General features: G+C 41.2%; 1 protein-coding gene across 23 annotated transcripts in view; it reads right to left on the bottom strand.

The window, feature by feature from the left end:
- The window catches only part of rims2a (regulating synaptic membrane exocytosis 2a), a 469,036-nt gene extending 452,983 nt beyond the window's left edge, over positions 1-16,053 (bottom strand). For 7 of the 23 annotated variants that reach the window (XM_061916465.1, XM_061916470.1, XM_061916459.1 and 4 more), the window contains exons 1-2: positions 15,868-16,052; positions 15,304-15,492 (exon numbers count right to left, since the gene is read on the bottom strand). In XM_061916465.1, the coding sequence (XP_061772449.1) occupies positions 15,304-15,476 (173 nt within the window). In that variant the 5' untranslated portion in view covers positions 15,477-15,492; positions 15,868-16,052. Of the gene's footprint in view, positions 1-15,303; positions 15,637-15,867 lie in introns of those variants that run through there. The other 16 variants (XM_061916464.1, XM_061916454.1, XM_061916457.1 and 13 more) reach the window with 9 other exon arrangements.
- Positions 16,054-22,994: the final 6,941 nt, after the last annotated feature.

Here is a 22,994-nt window from a genome sequence, read left to right as displayed (position 1 = left end):
CAAAGCGGATCCAACACAGCAGCGAGAGTCCCGTTCACAGCGGAGCCAGCAGGAAACCATCCCAAGCGGAGGCTGATCAGCAGCGCAGAGATGTCCCCAGCCGACACACAGGCGAGCAGTACATGGCCACCGGATCGGACCGGACTCCAAGTGTATGTAAACTTTTGACCACGACTGTATATAAAACCCAAGGAACAAAGCAAGTGTAGCAACACTGGAACCATTTCAATACTGGATCGACTCAAGTGACGACTATATGCCGTCAGTTTTAACGGTTATCTAACATTCCGCTGAGATGTTCATTCATGACGAAGCTTGATGATGAGCAACTCAAATGTTTATTTCAAAGAAAGTGGATGTGTGGGAAAACACTCCACTATTGGACGGGAAGGAGGGCTGAGTTTTTTTGCAGGGCCGTGAAAAGAAAAAAAAAGCCTGTGTGATTCATGCAGGCAGCAGCTGAAGTACTGCAGCCGTGTCTTGGAGTACATGAGTCACGTATTTTCGTGCAGCAGCGCTAGGTAGGGCTTGCATGGCTTTCTTTCCATTAGGAATGCTGCCCTAGTGCAAATATTTACAATGATGGAGGGAAACAACAGCTCTAATGCATCCTAAAAGCTCGCAGCGATAGCTTTCGTGCTGAAGTCACTGGGCAAGCTTGCCATAGATGGATCTACATGGGGCGGACACGGACAACACTATTTTGCTCAGCTGTTATTGCACACACACACAGGACACTTCATTAGGGACACCTACGCAATATAACAAGACCCTTTTGTTTATGCCAGTGGGGGGTCGAACGTACGGACAGATTTCACCCGGCCTGCGTGATGAGTTTGCCAAGTCCAAAAAATATCAGCTTTTTTTTTTTTTTACGAAAGAAACTGCTGTTCTAAATGTCTATCTATCCATCTTCTTCTGCCTATCCGAGGTCGGGTCACGGGGGCCGCAGCCCAAGCAGGGAAGCCCAGACTGTCCTCTCCCCAGCCACTTCGTCTAGCTCTTCCCGGGGGATCCCGAGGCGTTCCCAGGCCACCTGGGAGACATAGTCTTCCCAACGTGTCCTGGGTCTTCCCCGTGCGCCGTTTTATGGACGGTCTTATTTACGTGGCTGCATTTCGACTGAGTCTTCTCCCAGTCATCTTTGTTGGGAGTTTTTAGCACTTTCATTTGAAGTCTGCTGACGGGTATAAGTTAGAACTGTACGCTACTTTGTATTAGAAATGGCAACAGCGAAGGATGCGTGTGCATGTACGAGCCAGTCTGAAAAAGAAGGAGCTTATCCACCACAAAGTCAAACTTCTATAGGGACGGCATGGCGCAGTGGGGAGAGTGGCCGTGCGCAACCCGAGCATCCCTGGTTCAATTCCCACCAAGTACCAACCTCGTCACGTCCGTTGTGTCCTGAGCAAGACACTTCACCCTTGCTCCTGATGGGTGCTGGTTGGCGCCTTGAATGGCAGCTCCCTCCATCAGTGTGTGAATGTGTGTGTGAATGGGTAAATGTGGAAGTAGTGTCAAAGCGCTTTGAGTGCCTTGAAGGTAGAAAAGCGCTATACAAGTACAACCCATATGGCGGAATCGTGCAAAGCTCTACGGGTAAAACTTTACCACATATGGGAAACAGGTCACAAATTGGGCAAATTCCATATGTTGAATTTGGAGGAAAGGCACAATTGATTGATAAACATTTCTGCCATGTCTCCATGGTTTGATTACAATTTTTCGCGACTTATGCAGATCCCAAATACACAAAAAGAGGTACCAATAGGTAAGAAAGGTTGGTTTGGCCATTTAGGTCAATAACATATGCATAGAAAAAAATCAAGTGTGGCCTTGTCCAGTATATCCATTCATTTTCTACCGCTTATTCCCTTTTGGGGTCGCGGGGGTCGCTGGCGCCTATCTCAGCTACAATCGGGCGGAAGGCGGAGTACACCCTGGACAAGTCGCCACCTCATCACAGGGCCAACACAGATAGACAGACAACATTCACACTCACATTCACACACTAGGGCCAATTTAGTGTTGCCAATCAACCTATCCCCAGGTGCATGTCTTTGAAAGTGGGAGGAAGCCGGAGTACCCGGAGGGAACCCACGCAGTCACGGGGAGGACATGCAAACCCAGGACTGCAGGACCTTCGTATTGTGAGGCAGACGCACTAACCCCTCTGCCACCGTATAGAGAAACACAATTCTGGATGAATCGATCAATGGGCCAGCAATCAGTATCGGATTATTTTTGTTTGAAAAAAATAAAGTATGTGATCACTATTGCCAATCAATGCCTTTTAATGTCAATCACAAATTCTGATCCCCTCTGATTCCCACTGCATTTATTTTTAATCCCCCGGCTGACAAGCAACTAGCAGTCCCAGTAATTATGTGTCTCCTCACTGCTTTCCAAAGATAATTAGAATCACCTCTATTACGGAAAATAAACTATGTTTCTTATTATCTTAAGTATCACTATTAAGTAGCATTAACATGTTACACCTCAAGAGCAAACCGGCACACATGCTAATCTTTAAGCTATTTGATTAGCACGCTTGAAACAACACCAAGAAATGGGAGCTTAGTAAAGTTCAAAGACGTAAAAATTAAGCAGGTATTAACAGGAAATTAACAAGTAGATTAATAAGAGTGAGAGATCCAGTACACCAGTGGCCCCCAACCTTTTTGTAGCTGCGGACCAGTCAACGCTTGATAATTTGTCCCGCAGCCCGGCGGGAGGGGGGGGTGGGGGTTGCAGGGGTTGGGGGGATTATTTATTTATTATTTATTTTTTATTTTTTTCCCTTTGTCATGAAAAAGGGAGGGTTTTTTTGGGTGGGTGCACTGATTGTAAGTGTATCTTGTGTTTTTAATGTTGTTTTAATAAAAAAAAAAATTTTTTTTAATTATTTTCATTTTTTTTTTAATTAAAAAATAATTAAAATTAATCAAAAATTATTCCGCGGCCCGGTACCAATCCAGCCGCGGCCCAGACCACTGCAGTACACGACAGTCTCAGCCAGCACACGACAACATGAGGGTGGATCCAGCTGTAAATTAGTGGTGTCGATACCAAGCATAGTATCAGCACATGACGATAATTGTAATTTCTCTAAACAATTTGTTGTCCAATATTTACAAACGCAGGGAATAATTCCCTGGACATAGGAAAACTGAAGATTTAAATGAGTAGCGATACTGTTGTAGGTTTTGCTGTTGCTTGTTATTGAGTACTATTGACTTTGTTTTGATATAGATAAATAAAAAATGTATGTAATAAAACAGAATAAGAAACTAGTTATAAATGGGTTGTACTTGTATAGCGCTTTTCTACCTTCAAGGTACTCAAAGCGCTTTGACACTACTTCCACATTTACCCATTCACACACTGATGGAGGGAGCTGCCATGCAAGGCGCCAACCAGCACCCATCAGGAGCAAGGGTGAAGTGTCTTGCTCAGGACACAACGGACGTGACGAGGTTGGTACTAGGTGGGATTTGAACCAGGGCCCCTCGGGTTGCGCACGGCCACTCTCCCCACTGCGCCAGTTCAAATATTGTTTCAATATTGTTACACTGTCAATAGCATTAACTACAAATACATTTAAAAAAATGTACAGTTAAAACTTGTGATCGGTATTAATATCGGCCGATCTCACACATGAATGAGCGGAACATCTCTTAAAAACTACCCCCAAAAAAATCATCAGGATGGCTTCTCATCATCTATTTGTGTAATCGGCGATACATCAGCTGCTTGAGTTTTTATAACCCGGGCAAGACTGGAAGTGTAATATCCCATCATAAAAGAGAGTTATGATCCACATGGTAAAGGTTAAAGGAATCTTTAAAAAAAACACACACAAAACTCCATGAAGCCTTCTAGTGGACAGCACCTGGTGCAAATTTGACAGCAACAAGCGAAAGAACGCATCCTCAAAGCACTGCAGCGCCCTCTCCAAGAGAGTTAGTGGCTAACGTCCCTCCATAGTGCAAAGCTGTTTTTAAGTCACCAATCCTTTGCCTTCTTGACGATAAATTAACTATAGTAGGGAAGGGATTCTTATGGCCCCATTCTTGGGTGGAACGGGTGGGGGTTAATCATTTTACAATGCAGTCTGCTGAAAATGATGGAAAGCACTACTCTACATTGCAACTGACGCTGTAGCACATTCAGTATGTTGTAAAAAAAAAATGAAACTTTTACTGGGATTTTATTACAGAAACAAGTCTTGCTTTTCTTTTACGGTGAAACAGAAATTGGTGGAAACAAACTTTTTACCTGACTATGGAGATGTGTTGTACACGAATGCTACTGCTGGTTGTCTCCACAAGCTGGATAGTGTGTACCACGGGGCACTGAGATTCATCACCAACTGCGCTCCCCTTACTTACCATCAGGGGCGGTTCTAGGCATGCTTATATGAGGGGGCAGTCAAAAATGTGAAGGGGGCATCATGTGTACACATCCTGCTCCAGCACTTTTTTTTCTGTGCTTATAGTAACGATGCTTTCTTCATTGAAATGGGTCTTCAGCTATGTGTCCAACCCCAACCTGGAGTAGTGGATTGCACTTTGTCAGGCCTCTACCTTCAGACCTGTCCAACTTGGGTGTCCCACCTGAAAACTAAGCTTCTGCTGGTATAGCTCTTACGGTCACTGAGGCACGCTAACCCCCTGACCACAATAAGGTGGCAATCCCTCAGGGGGGGGAAACTGAAAAATAAAAATAAATGAATAAAATAAAATAAAACATCCTTCATCCAGATTTTATCAACCAACAACATAACATTTATCCTAACTGGATGGCCTAACTCTCAAATAAATTTTGACCCAAAGAAGGACTTCACACACTACAGTCAATATTTACAAAACTGAAAGGTAGTCTGATGAATAATGATTAAAAAGAATCTCAAACTAATTTATAAAACAGAACATGGGCACTCATCTGGGCACAAAATTCATTCACTCCAATGTATGTGTGTTGCCCACTGGCTTGTAAATTGACGAAAACGGCAGTGTTTTTGTTTTTAGGTGTCTTGGTCATATCAAATGAAACTTATAATTTGTTTATTACAAAATGTAGATTGAAACATTAAAGGTTGACTATGTAGAATTACAAGAAAAACAACAGAAAAATAATTCCTGCTGTCGATTGCCAGACCGTTGCTAGGTAAAACGGGCCGTTGCTAGGGACTCCGCTCTGAACAGAGGACAGCAGAGGAGGACTGCTAAGCAGGATATATACCTTAGGTTTCATTTTTACCCTCATTAACAGCATCATAAATTACTTGTAGCTTGTTACAGTGACAGTGGAGGGTCTCTGCCTTCCAAACCACTGCTGCTCAGAGCCTCCGCTGTCACTGCTCTCATCAAGTTGTAAAAAAAAAAAAAAAAGGAACTCCGTAGCACCGAAAGTCCGCGACGATAAACGTGTTTATGACAGATAAGACTACACAAATACACCCATCCTAACAAGTATATGATGAATGTAGACAACTTTTCCTTTTCTTTTACTTTCATACTGCAACAGTGGTTGGATGTTTACTGAGGGCTGAGGGGTGTGTGCGGGTGTGTGTCTGCTGCGCAGCCTGTGGAATGTGGAATACACGCACAGCGGAGGGAGGGATTAGCGGGAAGCCGACACTACTATATCGTGTGTGTCCCTTTTTCTGCGGATTTTTCCGCTAGTGCAGATCATTTTGTCAACTTGTAATGTAGTAATTTTGTGAGTTTATTAAAATTTGCTTTCTCAAATTTTGATTTGAGGGGGCAAGACATTTATTTAAGGGGGCTCTGCCCCCTCTTGCCCCTGCGTAGAGCCGGCCATGCTTACCATTGTGTCTTATACTCAATGGTTAACTGGACGTCTTTATGTGCTTGACGCCTCAATAATTGGTATGTTTTCATCTACAAAATCATTCTGGGTATCACTCCATCTTATCTATCTTGTCTTTTAACAAAAAAACAAGGAAGTCACAATCTGCATTCAATGAATGTTCTTCAATCTGTCATCCCCAAAGTAAGGACTGAACTGGGCAAGAAAGCATTTAGGTTTTCAGCAGCGAAGGCTTGGAATAACCTACAATTGAATATTCAACTTCAAACCCTTGTTTGAAAGAGTTTAAAGCTTCTGTGAAAGGATGGCAGTCTACCTTGTCTGAACGCACATGTGTGGTATGAGCATGTTTTAATGTTGTAAATGGGATGTTTTACGTGTTGTTTACTGTTTTTATTGTAACCTTGCTGCTGCCCTCTTGGCCAGGTCTCCCTTGGAAAAGAGATCTTTGATCTCAATGGGATTATTACCTGGTTAAATAAAGTGGAAATCACCATAAAAAAATATTTTAAGCGCCCCCTACCCATTCGTCATATGACGTGAAGGTAAATCGTGGCAAATTGGGCCTTATGTATCCCCTTCCTACTTTAAGTTTGTTTAAGGTATTTTTATTACTGGAGTGCGAGGACTTATTAACAGAACATGCTGGTCTGCACACCATAGGAGGCATTTTTGTTATTGTTTACAAACCGAAGAAATAAGTCCATGGACACAGGAGGACTTTATGGTCAAAACCCAAAAGAGAATCGTTTTTGCTTATGTTTATTTATTTTGCACTATTGAGAAATATCATCTCTCAAAGGAAAACTAAATGTAAAACATCTGTAAGCATGTACAACCCTTAACATATCAGTATGAGACAGAATCTTTCAGCAAATTATACATCCATCCATCCATTTTCTACCGCTTATTCCCTTTTGGGGTCACGGGGGGCGCTGGCGCCTATCTCAGCTACAATCGGGCGGAAGGCGGGGTACACCCTGGACAAGTCGCCACCTCATCGCAGGGCCAACACAGATAGACAGACATTTCAGCATTTATTTGATTCGCAATTTTTTTAACGGCTATCTATTCATGAGAACGTTATTGATTGATTGTATAGCTCGGTTGGTAGAGTGGCCGTGCCAGCAACTTGGGGGTTGCAGGTTCTATTCCCACTTCCGCCATCCTAGTCACTGCCGTTGTGTCCTTGGGCAAGACACTTTACCCACCTGCTCCCAGTGACACCCACACTGGTTTAAATGTAACTTAGGTATTGGGTTTCACTATGTAAAGTGCTTTGAGTCACTAGAGAAAAGCGCTATATAAATATAATTCACTTCACTTCACTTTTAGGGATGCACCGAAATGAAATTTGTGGCCGAAGCCGAATAAAATTCAAACGCTTGGCCGAAGGCCGAATACCGAATGATGAATGCAGTTTTTCACAATTTTTTTTATATTGCATAAATAGCCTAGGATAAATATTCAGACATGTTTTTCAAATAAAGTATTTTTTTATTGAATATCGGCATTTTTTTAAATGTTCCAGTAGCCTTTGCTTTTCAAAAAAAGCACAAAGTTTTTCATTTATATTAGGCCTTCAAACAAAACATGCATTCCCAAAAAAAATAAAGTGCATTAAAGTGGATAAACCCACAACAAATGAATTATTGTCCTTTTGGCAAAAGTCTGCTTAGCCACAGTAGATATGCTAATAATGTAAACACAAGGCTCAAGCAAATCTCAATTAAGTGTGTGCTTGTAACCTCATACACTTATACAGGTACACAACATATCCCAACGTCACTGTGTCACACGCCACTATTCAGCCTTGTTTTTAACTCATTCCACCGAAGGCCGAATGTGGCTTTTTTTTTTTGCCATATTCGGCCGAATATATTCGGTTACATCCCTAATTATTTGTTTTTGTGTAACAGATTGAGACAGGAAGTAAATAAATGTGTCAGCAATGACTAGGAAACATAGGAACAAATAAGCTCTGCAGATCCCTACTACTTTTCGGACGTGTTGGAATGTGAAACTGTAAATATGTGATGTACCATATTGTAACTGTATGCATGTTTGAAGCTGAGATAGTCGCCAGCATCCCCCCCGCTACCCCAAAAGGGAATAAGCGGTAGAAAATGGATGGATGGATGTTTGAAATAAGCTAATACCTTAACGTTCAAATCTGCCAAATCGCTATCATTAATTGACACCACGCAAAGCTAATGCATGTGTGTGTGTGTGTGTGTGTGTATGTGCGTTACGTGGTATATAGTCAAAAGTGACGACAACACTTTGGAAAGTTAGCGTATAAAAGTTGCAAACAGTAAACACATACAATATTTTTACACAATTGTAACAATTTACTTGATCTCTATTACAATTGTTTGTGGTGGTTTTTGTGTGTTCTACTATAGGTGGCGACTTGTCCAGGGTGTACCCCGCCTTCCGCCTGATTGTAGCTGAGATAGGCGCCAGCGCCCCCCGCGACCCCAAAAGGGAATAAGCGGTAGGAAATGGATGGATGGATACTATAGCAGCACAGCTATATTGAGACACTGTTAGAATAGAATAGAATAGAAAAGAATAGACTGTATAGTCATTATATTTGCACATAACGAGATCAAAGACTCCAATTTAAGGTGCGGTTGTGCGAACAAATACGGGGTAAAATAAATAACACAATTGAACTAACAATTGAAATAAACAGACTACTCCATCTATCCATTTTCTACCGCTTATTCCCTTATGGGGTTGCGGGGGGCGCTGGCGCCTATCTCAGCTACAATCGGGCGGAAGGCGGGGTACACCCTGGACAAGTCGCCACCTCATCGCAGGGCCAACACAGATAGACAGACAACATTCACACACTAGGGCCAATTTAGTGTTGCCAATCAACCTATCCCCAGGTGCATGTCTTTGGAAGTGGGAGAAAGCCGGAGTACCCGGAGGGAACCCACGCATTCACGGGGAGAACATGCAAACCCCACACAGAAAGATCCCGAACCTGGATTTGAACCCAGGACTGCAGGACCTTCGTATTGTGAGGCAGACGCACTAACCCCTCTGCCACCGTGAAGCCCAGACTACTATCCCAGACTACTAACTATAAACATACTACTATCCAATAAAAATAACAAGCATATACAAAACACTGTAGAAATACAAAATACTGTATAATATACAGAACAAGACAAGAGTACCGAAGTAATAACTGTAGGAGCCTAAATACTGTTTAAGTTAATTTACATTTTATGGAAGGTGCTTTATGTTTATTCAGCCAAAAGGGGACTCTTTACTTTATTTGCATGATAAGAAAATGGATATATTGAATGCTTAGAGTAAATATATGAAGCTCACTTTAATTGTAATTATTACATTTGTCAAAATTATTTGATGACGTAACTGTTTTAAGTGCATATATGGCGGAAGAATCTGTGTTGTAAGAGGGGTTTTTGGTCGCAAGGTGTTATGGGTAATGGCTGTCAGGTGCGGTGGAATCGAGCCACACAGTTTTTTTTTTTGACCTCACTCATACTTATTCTCATTCATACTTTTTCCAACTCGTACTGCAACAAACTCTCTTTATTTTGTCATTCATTTCTTCCCACATCGTGACTGTTTTATGTTTTGAATTATTAAGATCACAAGTAAACCATACAAACGAAGAAGAACGTCTGGAGTTTTGTTTCGTTGTTGCCGCAGCAAGCGGAGTGAATGTGATAGTAGAGGAGCGTCAAGCTTAAGGCTACTTTAGGAATCTACAATAACAATCAGTGTATTGCACTGGAAGGGTAGTATTGCACAGTAGGGTATTAGGGCAGGATATTGGGTGAATTATTATTATTATAAGTTAGAGTTCAACATGGTGACAACTCTGGGAAAAAAGCTGTCTCTGAGCCTGTTTGTTCTGGCTCTGATGCACCTGTAGCGCCTGCCCGATGGTAGCAGGCGGAACAGGTGGTAGCCCGGGTGTGTGCTGTCCTTGGTGATGGTTTTTGCTTTCTTAAGGCAACAGGAGTTATGTAAATACTTCAAGGAGGGCTGGGGGGCAGCCGATGATTTTTTTGTGCTTATTGTGTTATTATCATGAGCTAAGATTGCCAGGGGCGCTCACACTTTTTCTGCAGGTGAGCTACTTTTCAATTGACCAAGTCGAGGAGATCTACCTCATTCCTATTTATAATTTATATTTATTTATTTATGAAAGAGACATTTTTGTTAACAAGTTAATGGTGTTTAATGATAAAACAAGCATGTTTAACACACATAGATTCCTTTCTTTCATGAAGACAAGAATATAAGTTGGTGTATTTGATTCTGATGACTTGCATTGATTGGAATTAGACAGTGGTGCTGATAACGTCCGCATTTTCAAATGGAGGAAAAAAAAAGTCCTCCTTTCTGTCCAATACCACATGAAAGTGGTTGGATTTGGCATCTCATTTGTCAACTTGCATACTCGTTTTTAAACACTTTGTTATGAGAGTAGCATATGTGTGTGGCCCTTTAATGTCTGGCAGCAGGTGAGTGACGTCAGTGACTGTGCGGGTGGGCAAGCAAGTGAGAAAGCGGTCGCTGAGGGCGGGGGAAAATACATTGCCATCAAACTCCGTAGCTTGCTAGCTTGTGCACGCTAGCTTTCTGAGACTCTTATTTTGTTAGCACAGGCAGGATGAAACAGGTCTTTTATGGTGAAGACAGGAACTGTGCAGTCGGTCTTTAGAGTTTTGACAGTAGGTACGGAGTCTCTAGAAATAAAATGTGTTTCTCTGCGTCCGCCCTGTTAGGGATTTTTTTCTTAAATATGAGCTCGCAGCAGCCAGCGTCATCTCACAAGATCCTCGGGTGCCGAGAATGTCAAACAACTGACGAAAGTGAAGTCTTGGTATGATTGATGATTGCTCATTTTTATGTCTATTTTTTAATGCCTGGCTTGAGATCGACTGACACACCCTCCGAGATCGACCAGTCGATCGCGATCGACGTAATGCCCACCCCTGGTATAGACAATATACAAAAGAATATATACGGGGCGGTATAGCTCGGTTGGTAGAGTGGCCGTGCCAGGAACTTGAAGGTTTCAGGTCCAATCCCCGCTTCCGCCAACCTGCCGTTGTGTCCTTGGGCAAGACACTTTACCCACCTGCACCCAGTGCCACCCACACTGGTTTAAATGTAACTTAGATATTGGGTTTTCACTATGTAAAGCGCTTTGAGTCACTCCAGAAAAGCATTATATCAGACCTCTGCAAATTAAGGCCCGGGGGCCAAATGCGGCCCGTTAAGCTTTTCAATTTAGCCCACTGGACATTCCCAAATATTTTTTTTAGATCTTAAGATGGAGAGTGTAGCTTCCATTATGATGTGCGCTCATGTTTTCTAATGACCGTAAGTCTTCAACTATACGAAGTCTTTCACTGGTTGGAATATACGCTTATGGATGATATACCAGTTACTGTGGTCATCTAATAAGTTACATCTAGGTCAGCGGTTCTCAACCTTTTTTCAGTGATGTACCCCCTCTGAACATTTTTTTAATTCAAGTACCCCCTAATCAGAGCAAAGCATTTTTGGTTGAAAAAAAGAGATAAAGAAGTAAAATACAGCACTATGTCATCAGTTCTGATTTATTAAATTGTATAACAGTGCAAAATATTGCTCATTTGTAGTGGTCTTTCTTGAACTATTTGGAAAAAAGTTATTAAAATAACGAAAAACTTGTTGAAAAATGACAAGTGCTTCAATTATAAATAAAGATTTCTACACATAGAAGTAATCATCAACTTAAAGTGCCCTCTTTGGGGATTGTAACAGAGATCCATCTGGATTCATGAACCTAATTCTAAACATTTGTTCACGAAAAAAAGAAATCTTTAACATCAATATTTATGGAACATGTCCACACACTGAATATTGCATTGTTGCATTTCTTTTCACAGTTTATGAACTTACATTCATATTTTGTTGAAGTATTATTCAATAAATATATTTATAAAGGATTTTTGAATTGCTGGCATTTTTAGAATATTTTTTTTTAAAATCTCACGTACCCCTTGGCATACCTTCAAGTACCCCCAGGGGTACGCGTACCCCCATTTGAGAACCACTGATCTACGTCACAGCAGCTCAGACGAGGCACCAAGCAGTATGGGCGGGAAGCGTTTCCATAGACGCGGAAGGAGATTTTTTTGCAACAAAGCTCTAAAGCAGTGGTTTTCAAATGGGGGTATGTGTACCCCTGGGGGTACTTGAAGGTATGCCAAGGGGTACGTGAGGTTTTTTCTAAATATTCTAAAAATAGCAACAATTCAAAAATCCTTTATAATATATTTATTGAATAATATTTCAACAAAATATGAATGTAAGTTCATAAACTGTGGGGGGGGGGGGGGGGGGGGATAGAACAATGCAATATTCAGCGTTGACAGCTAGATTTTTTGGTGAACATTTTCCACGAATATTGATGCTAAAGATTTATTTTTAAATAAATCCAGATGGATCTCTTTTACAATCCCTAAAGAGGGGACTTTAAGTTGATGATTACTTCTATGTGTAGAAATCTTTATTTACAATTGACTCACTTGTTTATTTTTCAACAAGTTTTTGGTTATTTTTATACTTTTTTTTTCAAATAGTTAAAGAAAGACCACAACAAATGAGCAATATTTTGAACTGTTATACAATTTAATAAATCAGAAACTGATTACATAGTGCTGTAATTTACTTTGTTATCTCTTTTTTTCAACCAAAAATGCTTTGCTCTGATTAGGGGGTACTTGAATTAAAAAAATGTTCACAGGGGGTACATCACTGAAAAAAGGTTGAGAACCACTGCTCTAAAAGCTTAGTGACATATCAGATTGTAGGTGGGTTTATTTTGAACCCTTCGCGTTCCTATTTCACTGTCTGTTGCCTTTTTGTTGCGTTTCACGTGATTGTAAAATGTCTCGTTCGAAAGGGGGTGTGATGTTCATATTTTATCAATATTCAGTGTTTTATCCTTCATAGAAAAATGTAAAATTCCATTACATTTTTTAAGGCGGTCTGTCGTAACGTTTTTAGCATTCAATCAGACATTATTGTGAGGTTTTGTATTAGTGTTCATAAAAATAGATATACCGGCCCCCCCAGACACATTTGTTTCTCTAAATGTGGCCCCCAAGTCAAAACAATTGCCCAGGCCTGCTATATCCATCCATCCATTTTATACCACTTATTCCCTTTTGGGGTCGCGGGGGGCGCTGGTGCCTATCTCAGCTACAATCGGGCGGAAGGCGGGGTACACCCTGGACAAGTCTCCACCTCATTACAGGGCCAACACAGATAGACAGACAACATTCACACACTAGGGCCAATTTAGTGTTGCCAATCCACCTATCCCCAGGTGCATGTCTTTGGAAGTGGGAGGAAGCCGGAGTACCCGGAGGGAACCCACGCAGTCACGGGGAGAACATGCAAACTCCACACAGAAAGATCCCGAGCCCGGGATTGAACCCAGGACTACTCAGGACCTTCGTATTGTGAGGCAGACGCACTAACCCAGGGGTGCCCAAACTTTTTGCAAAGAGGGCCAGATTTGATAAAGTGAAAATGCCCGGATGCCAATAGTTTGTTCAGACATTACAAAAGTTACATGCAAATACTGTACACACTGTCATAAAACATATTTCATTGTCAGAATTATCCTTATTTTTCAAATGACAATATAACAAAATATAAGCCACTCAGGCAGATGTGAGCAACTCCTTCCATTTTCTACCGCTTATTCCCTTTTGAGGTGGCGGGGGGCGCTGGTGCCTATCTCAGCTACAATCGGGCGGAAGGTGGTGTACACCCTGGACAAGTCGCCACCTCATCGCAGGGCCAACACATATAGACAGACAACATTCACAACTAAAAACACAAATTCTGCCTTTCATTCATATTGAACAAACTGTATGAAATGCCTTAAATTTACATGAGTTTAAAACTATCTTTGCCTCATGAACATTTTAAACAGGAGTTATAAGTAATGCAAAGTTGTCTGTTGTTATTAAATTCTGAAACAAGTGAATTTTGCTCATCATTTACAATATCAGAAAGTAATAGTTTCTGTCACATCTACAGGTTCATAACATCAACAGTTATAACCAAATCTTACTCAAGAGTTTAATAAAAATAAGTGCCATAAATCCAAGTGCATAAATGTTCTTTTGGCTTTTCACTGTTGATAGTGACAGATGTTACCGTTCAAAATACTCAATTTGAGATTGATCAACAAACAGATAACTTGATGACACTAATGAGTATATTTATTCTGTTTGACAGCGCAGGTGGGCCATAAATAATCCATTATAAGACCGAAACTGCGGGCCGTATGAAATCTGACCGTGGGCCGTGATTGGCCCACCGGCCGGACTTTGGACATTCCGACACTAACCCCTTTTCCACCGTGAAGCCCAGGTCTGCACTATTTAAATATAATTAGGCTGACCATACGTCCTCTTTTCCCCAGACAAGTTGAGTTTATACCAAAAAGTTCTATTTTGGTTTCATCTGACCACATGACTTCCTCCCAATCCTCTGCTGTAATCATCCATGTATCCATTTTGGTATAAACTCAACTCGCCGTGTTTGGAGGAAGAAGAATACTTAGTTGCTTCCCAAGAACACCATACCTACTGTGAAGCATGGGGGTGGAAACATCATGCTTTGGGGACGATTTTCTGCTAAGGGGACAGGACGATTGATCCGTGTTAAGGAAAGAATGAATGGGGCCATGTATCGTGAGATTTTGAGCCAAAACCTCCTTCCACCATAATGTACGAATAAATTCTTTAAAATTCCTACAATGTGAATTCCTGGATTTTTTTTTCACATTCTGTCTCTCACAGTTGAAGTGTACCTCTGATGAAAATTACAGACCTCTGTCATCATTTTAAGTGGGAGAACTTGCACAATCGGTGGCTGACTAAATACTTTTGTGCCTCACTTCACACAATTTGGCAAACGATGCGTGATAAAATTAAGGAATCGTTTTAAAAAAACAAAAAAAAGAAGTTAAACAAAAGTACTTATATGATCCAGTTCCAGAAACTGTTGAAATGTCAAAAGTGTTTACAAAGTACTCAGAACAGCATCTAGTGGACAGCGCCTGGTGCTGAAAGGCGGCATGCGTGCACGGGCAAGGCGTGTGCGTGTGCGCGTCCACGTTCGGACACCTTACATGATCTTTTCCCGCGTCATATTGTGTAACGTCGATGACGTAGACGCTGGGAAAAAGGTGAAGCAACTTGAAGGGTTTTTTTTTGTAATGTTTTTTGACGTGAAAATGGCCACTAGAAAGTAGCACCACCACCACAACAACAACAACAATATGGAGTTTTTTTTTTTTTTGCTTCGATTAAACGTCGATTATTCCATCCGTGGCATGGATGCCATAAAGGGGGCAACATGGACAGGAAACAAGCTAGCAAAAAAAAAAAAAAAATGCCTTACTTCAACATGGACTGCTCCTTCGCGTCCTCCTTCTTCTGTCGGTCCATGACGCCCAGGATGATCTTCCTCTCCTCCTCGGTGAGGTGGCTGAGGTCCGGGGTCTCCGGCATGGCGCCGGCCGCCGAGGCGCATGCAGGGCCAGGGCCGCCCTTGGGCCCTTGTGGAGCGGACATCTTTGACTCACAGCGGCTGCAAACAGCGGAAAACAAGCGTCAAACTGATGCATGCTGGTGTCACACTCCCGCGGCCTGGCATCCCGCATAAAGCGCCGAGGCTCGGACACATGACGCGTCCACAGCTGCAGAAAACGCGCGTGAAAATACTACATTTAGATCCATTAAAAGCTCGTAAAAAAAAAAGGAGGGGGTGGGGGGGGGGGGGGGGGTTATCGGGTGCGCTGCAGGATGTGAGCGGAAGCTGCAAACATGATTGGTGGTGTCAGCTTGAAATCTACACATTGGATTAAATGGATGCCCTGAATAGAAAGAAGTGTGGGCTGCAAACATCCACGCGATTATGGGATAAAGGGAGGAAGAAAGGAAAAAAAAAAAAAAAAAGTCTTGCCTTTTATTTTGCGGTCATGTTAAATCCTGTCTAACCCATCGCTGCCATCCCTCAGAAAGGCTTCACTCGCATGTTGAAAATTTAAAGAAAGAAAAAAAAAAAAAAAAAGATCCGTCCTGGTTTTGTTTTGGAGTCCTCAAGCCTCCTCTTGTCACTCAGGCTTGGTGCGTTTTCATCCAGGGCTGATTAATTCTTGGAGATTTCTTAAATACACACACCAGAAAAAAAAAAAAAAAAATGGATGCAATGAGGGAGTGATGGAGAGAGGGAGGAGGCGGGAGGCGGAGCGATGGAAATACGTAGAAGGGACCAAACCCAGGGAGGACGCTTGGCTGTTCATTGACAGCAAGGGGCAGGGGCGGCGTGGGAAACACGGAGTGGAGTCGAGGCGCAGCTGGAGCGGAGTCATGCACTGTTTAAAGGCCTACTGAAACCCACTACTACCGACCACACAGTCTGATAGTTTAAATATCAATCCATTTTCTACCGCTTATTCCCTTTTGGGGTCGTGGGCGCCTATCTCAGCTACAATCGGGCGGATGGCGGGGTACACCCTGGACAAGTCGCCACCTCATCACAGGGCCAACACAAATAGACAGACAACATTCACACTCACATTCACACACTAGGGCCAATTTAGTGTTGCCAATCAACCTATCCCCAGGTGCATGTCTTTGGAAGTGGGAGGAAGCCGGAGTACCCGGAGGGAACCCACGCATTCACGGGGAGAACATGCAAACTCCACACAGAAAGATCCCGAGCCTGGATTTGAACCCAGGACTTCAGGATCTTCGTATTGTGAGGCAGACGCACTAACCCCTCTGCCACCGTGAAGCCCTAGTTTAAATATCAATGATGAAATATTAACATTGCAACACATGCCGATACGGCCTTTTTAGTTTACTAAATTGTAATTTTAAATTTCCCGGGAGTTTCTTCTTGAAAACGTACACGTAGGAAATATGAGGGCTGCACACACACACACACACACACAGCTAAAAGTCGTCTGCTTTAACCGCATAATTAAACAGTATTCTGGACATCTGTGTTGCTGAATATTTTGCAATTTGTTCAATTAATATTGGAGAAGTCAAAGTGGAAAGATGGAGTTGGGAAGCTTTAGCCTTTAGCCACACAAACACACGGTGATTCCTCGTTTAATATTCCCGGAGGTGAAACTTTACTATGGATCACAGCGGTCAAGCGAACATGGATCCCGACCGAATGTCAACCAGCAGGTTTCGGTGAGAAAATTGTGGTAAAAAGTCGCTTCTTACCGGAGATCAGCTGAGCTTGCACCGTCCATACAGCTGCCGTCGACTTCCCTCAGACACTGGCGTCAAAACACCCGTGGACACACCCCTCCGACTATCAGGTACTGTTAAACTCACTAAAACACTAGCAACACAATAGAAAGATAAGGGATTTCCCAGAATTATCCCAGTAAATGTGTATAAAAACATCTGAATCCGTCCCAATGCAATCAATTTTTTTTTTCCAGTCCGTCGCTATCAATATCCTCAAACACGAATCTTTCATCCTCGCTCAAATTAACGGGGAAATTGTCGTTTTCTCAGTCCAAATAGCTCTTTTTCTTGGAGGCTCCCATTGAAAACAATGTGAGGATGTGAGGAGCCATCAACATGTGACGTCATCGTCTGCGACTTCCGGTAAAGGCAGGGCTTTTCTGTTAGCGAACAAAAGTTGCGAACTTTATCGTCAATGTTCTCTACTAAATCCTTTCAGCAAAAATATGGCAATAACGCAAAAAGTAATACTTTATCATTTCGCAATATTGCCATATTTTTGCTGAAAGGATTAAGTAGAGAACATCGACGATAAAGTTCGCAACTTTTGTTCGCTAACAGAAAAGCCCTGCCTTTACGGGAAGTCGCAGAAATATGGCAATATCGCGAAATGATCAAGTATGACATTTCGCGATATTGCCATATTTTTGCTGAAAGGATTTAGTAGAGAACATAGACGATAAAGTTCGCAACTTTTGGTCGATGATAAAAAAAAACCTTGCCTTTACCGGAAGTAGCAGACGATGACGTCACCGGTGTGAGGGCTCCTCACATCCTCACATTAATTATAATGGGAGCCTCCAACAGCAAGAGCTATTAGGACCGAGAAAACGACAATTTCCCCATTAATTTGCGCGAGAAATGAAAGATTTGTGGCTGAGGATATTGAAAGCGAAGGACTAGAAACTATTTTAAAAAATAAAGTTAAAAAAAAAAAAGGCGATTGCATTGGGAGCGATTTAGATGTTTTTAGGCACTTTTACGAGGAGAATTCTGGGAAATCCCTCATCTTTCTATTGTGTTGCTAATGTTTTAGTGAGTTAAATAGTACCTGATAGTCGGAGGTGTGTGTCCACGGGTGTGTTGACGCCAGTCTCTTGAGGGAAGTCAACGGCAGCTGCATGGACGGCGCAAGCTCCGCAGATCTCCGGTAAGAGGCGACTTTTTACCACAATTTTCTCACCGAAACCTGCCGGTTGACATGTAGTCGGGATCAATGTTCGCTTGACCGCTCTGATCCATAGTAAAGTTTCACCTCCGGGAATTTTAAACAAGGAAACACTGTGTGTTTGTGTGGTTGAAGGCTAAAGCTTCCCACCTCCATCTTTCTACTTGGACTTCTCCAATATTAATTCAACAAATTGCAAATTAATAGTTTATATAATATACACTTTTGTATATATAATATACACCTTTGTCTAAACATTATTAACAGTTTATGGTGCCTATGGGAACAAGCTTTCATTTTGACTGTGATATTAGTGGTTAATAGTGGATCTGTGGCTGTGGAGCTACTGCCCCTGATCAACAGGACCTGAGGACCACTCTTGCTATGTGTCCTATGCTGTGCATTAAGAGACGAGGGGAGCCCCCTGCCAGAGGAGTTATCCACGAACATAATATGTATATGTTTATATATATACACATACATACAGTATGTATACACATATATACACATTTATACATATATATATATATACATATATATATATATATATATACACACAGGGACAAGCGATAGGAAATGGATGGATGGATGGATATATATGTACAGTATATTTATACATGTATTTAAATATATACATATCAATCAATAAATCAATGTTTATTTCTAAAGCCCTAAATCACATGTGTCTCAAAGGGCTGCACAAACCACAACGACATCCTTGGTACAGAGCCCACATAAAGGCAAGGAAAAACATATATATATATATATATATATATATATAGTACTGTACAGCCAAGCCCCCAGCCAAATGTTTTTAACCTAAGGCTGCCCCCGTGCCAAAGAGTTAGAGGACCCCTGAGCTACAGCAACACCTGCGTTCAGTGCTTTTCCATTATTTCTTTTATTAGGAAAAATAAAACATTTCGGCCCCTCCCCTCCATAAATAATAGCATTTGTACCTCCGCATAACATAGTATTTCTTGTTAACATTAAAGATATCTAAAGAAAAAAATATAAATATAGATCAACTTACATCCAAGTATAACTATTAATGTTGTTTTTTTGGTCTGAAACACAAAATTCCTATAATTAAAACACACATATATATATATATATATAATCCTTATTTAACTTATAGACATGAGTCACTGACTTAGGGCATTTGATACAAAAAAATAAAATAAAATAAACTCAAATAATAAATTCAAATTGATCAGCGACATCCACTGAGGAGCACAATATATAAAACACATTCACCTACAAAACAAAAATGGATAAAAAACAATTAGGGCTGTTTTTTAAACCAAAATGAAGTCACGATTAAAGACAACAATGAGCATGTTTTTAGTGCATAGCTTTTTGAAGCGGGGTTTGAAATATGATACTGCATGATACTAATAAAGCATAGTCCCCGGGGAGGGCCCGACCCACTATTTGGGAACTGCCTAAGTAACATAAATCCGATTACAATATAGCACCTTCCATGAAACAGAGGACTTCAAGGAGTGTCTTGAGGAATGCCTCACACAAATTTGGACCCCAATGTTTTGTTTGTTAGAAAGGTTAAAAGATCAATGCAAGAACCTGCCAATGGGTTTACAGTGGTCAAAGTTCCTCTTTACAACAGGTGCGGTCTTGTGTTTTTAGGAATTTGCTGCAAAAATAGTTTTTACCTCATGTTTTGAACTTAATGCAGTGATTACCGGGTCGCCATTTCAATAAACCCGTCTTAGAAGCATGGTTATCAAAAATAGAGGAGACTGCAGTCACTGCTTGTAAAGTGCCAAACAGGTGTATAAAAAGAGTATGGCCAACTCGGTTTCAGACAATCTCTTACATGATTTGTAAAAAAATGCATTTACGTGACTACAGGGCACCATGACTGCTACTAACTTTGAGGTGATGCTCTGTTTGTGGCCATTCGCGTTAGTTTTTCCATCCATTTCTACCGCTTCTTTTGACGCGTAAAAAAGCCCTGTTTTGCAGCATGGTGTTGCTCCACTCGCCCAAAGTGTGGAAAGCTTTTACATCGCTTTCCCCACAATCTGGAGAGGAGACATCTATGGGAAGTGAAGTGAAGGTTAGTCATCAACAATGGAGAGCCACCGATTAAGGAGTTTTGTGGAAGGTAAACACACAACACAACATATGCGTTGTGTTCAGAACAGAACACACAAAAGGTAATACAAATAACAGAATGAATTAATAAATTAAAGAGATGATTTGATGAACACAGACTTTGAATCTCAGTAAAACTAAAATAATGATGTTCGGTAACAGTGGAAGAGAAAGTTAAACACAAATAGACTAAATAGACATTAACAGATTAAACGAAACAACATTTTGGGTGTAGTAATAGATGATAAAATGAACAGCAAATCTCATATAAAATTATAAGACATAAAATATTACTCCCCATTACTTACCATATCTTAGTTGTTGTGTAGAAATATGGGAAAATAACTACATAAGTACCCTTATTCACTTACCATGTTACAAAAAAATCAGAATAACATGAGTGACAGTGATTACAAATACATTGGAGGCAGCCACCACAGCTAACATACTAAACACAAAAGTCACAATTTCTACGGGATTGTTGGTCCAAAACTAATGAAGATTTAGCAAAATGGGGTTAATAACTTTTTTTGCGCCTTCAGCGCTCTTTTGGGTGCGTGTTAAGAGAACCTGCTGGTCATGAAACACTGCAGGAATGTAGGAGCAGAATATGTCATACAGTTGTGATCAAAATGATTCAACCCCCACACAATTTTGGTGTTTTAGCAAGTTTGACATTTATTCCGTATTTTGTTTATAGTCATATCAAATAAAGATGTGTCAAATAGACAAATGCAACTTAAATTGTAACACTGTATTTTACAAAATTCCAAAAAAGGACATTTTACCTAATATCTCATTGACAAAATGATTCAACCCCTTGAAGATCATAACTCTTAAGAACAGAATTTGAATAAGGTCTTTTCAATCAGGTGTTGAAAATACCTGTAGATGTGAATAGAACCATAACGAGCAACAATTAAACTGATTGTAAAAGACTGTGACGCTCAGCTTCTTGTAGATGGTCAATAAATGATAAATGGGTTGTACTTGTATAGCGCTTTTCTACCTTCAAAGTACTCAAAGCGCTTTAGTGTATTTGCAACATGGTGAAGTCCAGGGAGTGGTCAAAGAAGTCAAGAGAGTAGGTAATTTCTCTTCATAAGAAAGGATATGGACATAAGAAAATAGCAAAGACATTACACATTCCAAGAGACACAGTTGGAAGCATAATTCGCAAGTTTAAAGCTAAAGGCGCAGTGGAAACACTACCTGGGCGTGGTAGAAAGAGGATGCTGTGTGCGTACAGTGGTGAAAAAACCCCGGGTAACAGCTGAGGAAATACAACAGGACATTGCAGAGGGGGGAACGCAGGTTTCGTCCCAGACAATAAGGCGCGCACTACGAGATGAAGGTCTCCAGGCCAGAACTCCCAGGCGCACCCCACTTCTGACTACCAGGCATAAGAAAAATAGACTCCAGTATGCCAAAAATCATCTGGACAAACCCCAAAGGTTTTGGGAAACTGTTCTATAGAGTGATGAGACAAAAGTGGAACTCTTTGGGCCTATGAATCAACGTTATGTCTGGAGGAGAAAAAAATGAAGCTTACAAAGAGAAGAACACCTTGCCTACTGTTAAGCATGGTGGGGGGTCAATCATGCTCTAGGGCTGTTTCTCTGCCTCAGGTACCGGGAATCTCCAGCACGTTCAAGGCATTATGAATTCTATTTCCTAACAGGATATATTAGCTGCAGATGTCATGAAGTCAGTGACGAAGCGGAGGCTTGGGAGACGTTGGACCTTCCAACAGGACAACGATCCCAAGCATACCTCCAAATCAACATCAGAGTGGTGGCAGAAGAAGGGCTGGAAGACTCTGGAGTGGCCTTCACAGTCACCAGACCTAAATCCTATAAAAAAAGCTGTGGTGGGACTTGAAGAAGGCAGTTGCAGCACGCAAGCCCAAGAATATGAATGAACTGGAGGCCTTTGCCCAAGAGGAATGGGCTAAAATACCTGTAGATGGTTGCAAGAAGCTTGTGTCCGGTTATGTATCACGTTTGAAGGATGTCATTACTGCCAAAGGGTGTTCTACTAAGTACTAAAGATGCATGTAACTAGGGGGTTGAATAATTTTGTCAATGAGATATTAAGAAAAGCGTCCTTTTTTGGTATTTTGTAAAATACAGTGTTACAATTTAAGTTGCATTTGTCTATTTGACACATCTTTATTTGATATGACTATAAACAAAATACGGAATAAATGTCCAACTTGCTAAAACACCAAAATTGTGTGGGGGTTGAATAATTTTGATCACAACTGTATATACGGCCGCAGTTTTATACTTTGACGAAACACAAGCCAGTTTATTGTATGTTTATGAGTTGGGGCATGTTTTGAACAACATAGAGATATTTTAGTTTATTTTGTCAGGAAAACAAACGTCAGAACGACCACAATGCATGCTTATACACTATGTACTCGTCCTTGGTAGCAGTCATGTTGCCGGTTTAGTTGGCCATACTTTGTACATGACCCTGGATTAAAGTATGACCAATGTGAATGTTACCACGCTAGTGAGGCTGAGCGA

The sequence above is a fragment of the Nerophis ophidion genome, linkage group LG11 (assembly GCF_033978795.1).
Source record: "Nerophis ophidion isolate RoL-2023_Sa linkage group LG11, RoL_Noph_v1.0, whole genome shotgun sequence".
NCBI lineage: Eukaryota > Metazoa > Chordata > Actinopteri > Syngnathiformes > Syngnathidae > Nerophis > Nerophis ophidion.
Note: the sequence above shows the minus strand (reverse complement) of the source record. Positions and strands in the feature narration are given on the sequence as shown.